Source organism: Homalodisca vitripennis, chromosome X, assembly GCF_021130785.1.
Source record: "Homalodisca vitripennis isolate AUS2020 chromosome X, UT_GWSS_2.1, whole genome shotgun sequence".
NCBI lineage: Eukaryota > Metazoa > Arthropoda > Insecta > Hemiptera > Cicadellidae > Homalodisca > Homalodisca vitripennis.
The window spans coordinates 142388589-142392695 of NC_060215.1; the positions used below are offsets into that span (position 1 = coordinate 142388589).

General features: G+C 36.4%; 1 protein-coding gene across 1 annotated transcript; it reads right to left on the minus strand.

The window, feature by feature from the left end:
- Window positions 1-3212: 3212 nt before the first annotated feature.
- Window positions 3213-3851, minus strand: LOC124369646. Its single transcript, XM_046827698.1, has one exon. The coding sequence runs from the start codon at window positions 3849-3851 to the stop codon at window positions 3213-3215; it is 639 nt and encodes a 212-aa protein (XP_046683654.1).
- Window positions 3852-4107: the final 256 nt, after the last annotated feature.

The following is a 4107-nucleotide window of genomic DNA, read 5'->3' on the forward strand; positions in this document are numbered from 1 at the left end:
TCATTCCTAATAGTCGTGCTTCCTGTTCCAATTTTATGTTGGGTACATGTGGTACAGGTTCTGTCCTACGGCTAAAATTTAATTGTATGGACTTTTTAGGATTTATTTTTAGGTCATTTTTGTCAGCATATTCAATTGCTTTGTTAAGGGTTGTGTTTTATGTCATCAGAAAGGTCTTGAGATAGTTTATTTTTCACTATTACAGTAGTATCGTCAGCATACATGACACATTTGTTCTCAGTGCTGTCATTTATGAATTTAGGAAAGTCATTAGTTAAAAGGATGAACAAGACTGGACCAAGAATTGATCCTTGAGGTACACCCCTTTTGACTGGCAGTGGCTTTGATGTAACTGAGCTTTTTATGTTGTTTTGAATTTGCTGTACTTCCACTCTTTGAGTCCGGCCTATTAAATAGGTCTTAAACCAAATCCAATTCTCTGTGTGCCACTCCAAGAGATTCGAGCTTCTGTAGTATTAACTCATGTCCAAGGCAGTCAAATGCTTTCGAATAGTCGAGGAGAATTGCTGATACAATAATTTGAGTCTTCTAGCTGGTCAATAATATATTCAGTTATATCTGTTAAGGCAGTGATTGTAGACCTACCCTCAAGGAAACCGTGCTGATTGTTGGTATATGATGAGACTGTGGTTTTTTAAGATGAGACATCAGCTGAGAAAGTACTATTTTTTCAAATATTTTTGCAAAAGTTGAGATGTTTGATATTGGTCTGAAGTTGGCAATATCTGTCTTGGATCCTGATTTATGCTTAGGAAAGATTCTTGATTGTTTTAGGGATGAAGGGAATTTTCCCTGTACTAAAAATTTATTTATTAGGTAGGTCAGCGGCACAACAAGTTCCAGGGCACAGTGTTTTACAAATATTTAGCTGGAATTTCATCTATTCCACAGGATAGTGATGGTTTCAAGGAATGTATTACATCTATAACTGTTGTAGGTGTGATTTCGGTAAAATGAAACATACAAGTATGTTGACTAGGAGGAGTTTTAGGTGATATGAGGTTTTTAGAGCTTTGAGGTTTTTGTAAGGTTTTGTCTGCTATTTCAGAAAAGAAGGTGTTGAAGTAGGATGCTAGTTTATCAGGTTGGTTTTCTGGTTTTCTCCGTTAATATCTATAGTCATCAATTCCATATCTGTTGTCTTCTTATTTTTCCTTTCTGAATTGATAACTTCCCACAGAGCTCGGGACTTGTTTATGTGCAGAGTCAATGTATTTCTGTAGTAGAATTTTGTCTAAGTTTCCTTAAATGTAAGTCATAATTTTTGCTTTCTTTGAATCATGTCAAGTTTGTCTTCTGGTTTCCCTGAAATCCTAAACTTGTTTAATGCTTCTAGGTAGCTCTAGTTTTAGTCGGTTTGCTAACTGATCGAATATAGTTTTGGGCTTGTGATTTGCTTTTGATCTTGATTTTTTCTTTGGGCACTATTTTCTTCAAGAGTACCTCTGATTATTCTTTGGAAGTTGTTATAAGAAATGTCAATATCAGCACTGCTGTATACAGTAATCCAATCTTCTTGTTGAAGGATTCGCTTTAGGGAGTTTAAGATGTTGTCCTGAGAGTAATTTTCTCTTATATATTGAGGGCCAGAGTTATCTTGTTTTCTGATATGTAAGTTAAGGTAAGTGTTTGCGCAGTATGGTCAGAGAGTCCTGTTTTCAGAAACCGAGAATTGGATTAGCTGGTCATCTATATTAGTACAAATACAATCTATTGAAGTAGAAGTCATGGCCGTAATTCTGGTTGCAGGTAAGGGGAGTCTTCTTATATTATGGGTCAGTAATTCCTCTTCAAGTCTTCTGGTGTCCGCAATGGTCTTCATCCAGTCTATCAATATTTATGTCCCCCATAACAATTACTGATTTTGATTGTGTTTGCGCATAGTCAAGAATATTAGATATTGATTCTATTGATGACTCTGCTGGACCTCCTGGTGATCTATAAATTCCTAGTAGGTAAAACAGGTGGGTTACCACAATTTACAGAGATCATGGCTGCTTCACATACAAATTGTCTGCAGAGACTCGAAACATCTATATTCGTTGTTTTCATTTCTGTTAAAACATTCTTGAAGATGGCTACTCCTCCCAATTTCTGTTTCTTCTCTACTGAAGTTTGCTAACAGTGAGTATCCAGTTATATTAGTATTTCTCAGTTTTGATGAATTTAATCCATGTTCAGTCAGAATTAAGAGAGATGGTTTAGTTTCTTGTAGGAGTTGGGTTAAATGTTCTGTTTTATTAGCCAAGCCTCTAATGTTTTGGTGAAGAACTGTTATGACCTTCTTAAGTTTGTTGCCCGGTTTTGATTTTTGAAATATTCTGCTTTTGTAACGGACATGGGGTGTTTATGGTTTCTTCTAAAAAAGAATGTTGGGTGTGAATTGATTAAAAGGGATTTGGATGTCTTCTAAGATAGTTTTCTTATGAGTATCAGTATTTTTTAGGTTTTGTTGTCCAAGAAGTGTTTTATTAAAAGTCAATATTTTCTGTAAAAAATTGTTTCATGTGTTTGTCCAGTTTTCAAGATCCTGGCTGTAATTGGAGGTTTTATATTAATTTGTATTTTGGGCAATGTCCATACTTGATAGGTGCTCTGTTTTTATGTGACGGGGTTTGACTATCTCCCCCACTCTTCCCTATTAGCTGGTCAGTTGTTACTTGGGCTAAGCCTTGTGTCGTCACTTGATAGGTGCTCAGTTTTGGGGTTTGCAGTTTTCTCCTGGAGTCTTTGGACAATGATTTATTAGCATTTTCGTCTGCTGGGGGTGTGCAAGGCTGTATATGGTCCGACCCCAGTGGTGTTTGTTTTGTTTTTCGTGTGTTGTATGCAGAGTTGATAAAGATTCTTGATTTCTGCAGTTGTGATCCATGTCTTTGTCGCTTGGGGATTTTTTCAACATCAACGGTTTTGTGTACGGTGAATTTTTACTTCTGAGGATTTGATTACTTCTTCAGTTTGGATTTCTGCAATTTCAAATCCAGAGATATCCGTTCTGTTTTTTGATTTAGGTTTATTCCCTGAGAAGTTCTGTTTTCCTCTTTTTGAGCACTGGGTAGGATCCATCAGAGTACTGGTGTATTATGGGTTTGACTACAATAATCTCAGAGTGTGTGCAAGTCAATGAGGTCGACTCCTTGTTAGATTGGGCAGCAGATAGCAACGAGCTGAGTGGCTGACCGTGTTTGATTTCAGGGACATATTTTGCAGTGGCTTTCCTTTGCTACAGGGGTCTGAGAGCCGTTTGGTTCATCAATCTCATTGAGTGTCACACTGATGAGTTCTGAATTAGCAGTTGATTGTGTGGATAGAGTTTTAGTTTGGTTATCTGATATTTGTGGGATTTGGTTAAGTTTCTCCCCACTTTCTTTTTCTGTAAGTTCTTCGTTTAGAAATGAAACTTCTTCAGAAAGATTTTCATCACCTTCACCTTTATTTAAGTGTGGCTCAGAGTTAAGAGCCAAGGTGAGCTCTAAAAATTCAATCCTTTCCATCAGTTCAATATTGCACCTTTCCAGATTTTCTTTTTCTAACTGCAGTTTTTTAACATTAGTATCTTCTTCTTCTCTGTACAGATTTATTGTTTCCCTCAAGGATTTAATTTCTCTCTTTAGTTTTTCTATGGTATCTGTCTGCATTTTTGACATTTTGTCATTGATTTCTGATGCCTGTTGGTATTCCTCTTTGGTGGTTTTAAGGGAGGAGCAGGCAAGGTTCAAGTGTTCTTCATAGTATAGCTTATTCTTGTTAGCGACATCTTCTAAGCTTTTTATCTTACTTTCATACGCACTTTGATCCTTTTCTGTTTGTTCCTCAAAATCTTCTAGCATTTGTTCTTTGTCTTTAATTTTTTTTGAGAAGATGGGATTTTTCTATGCTGAAATCCTTTTTCAGGTTATTAAGTAGTTGATTAAGTAGTTTTCTATTTGCTCCTCTGAGGCTTTTAGTTTATCTTCTAATTCTGATTGAAGCATGAAATATTTCTCGTTAAGGTCAGAAATCTGTTGTTTTAAGCTATTATTCTCGCCAAGTAGCAAAGTTCCTGCTTCTGCAGCAAGACTTAGGGAGGTTTCCAAGTCCCTGGTT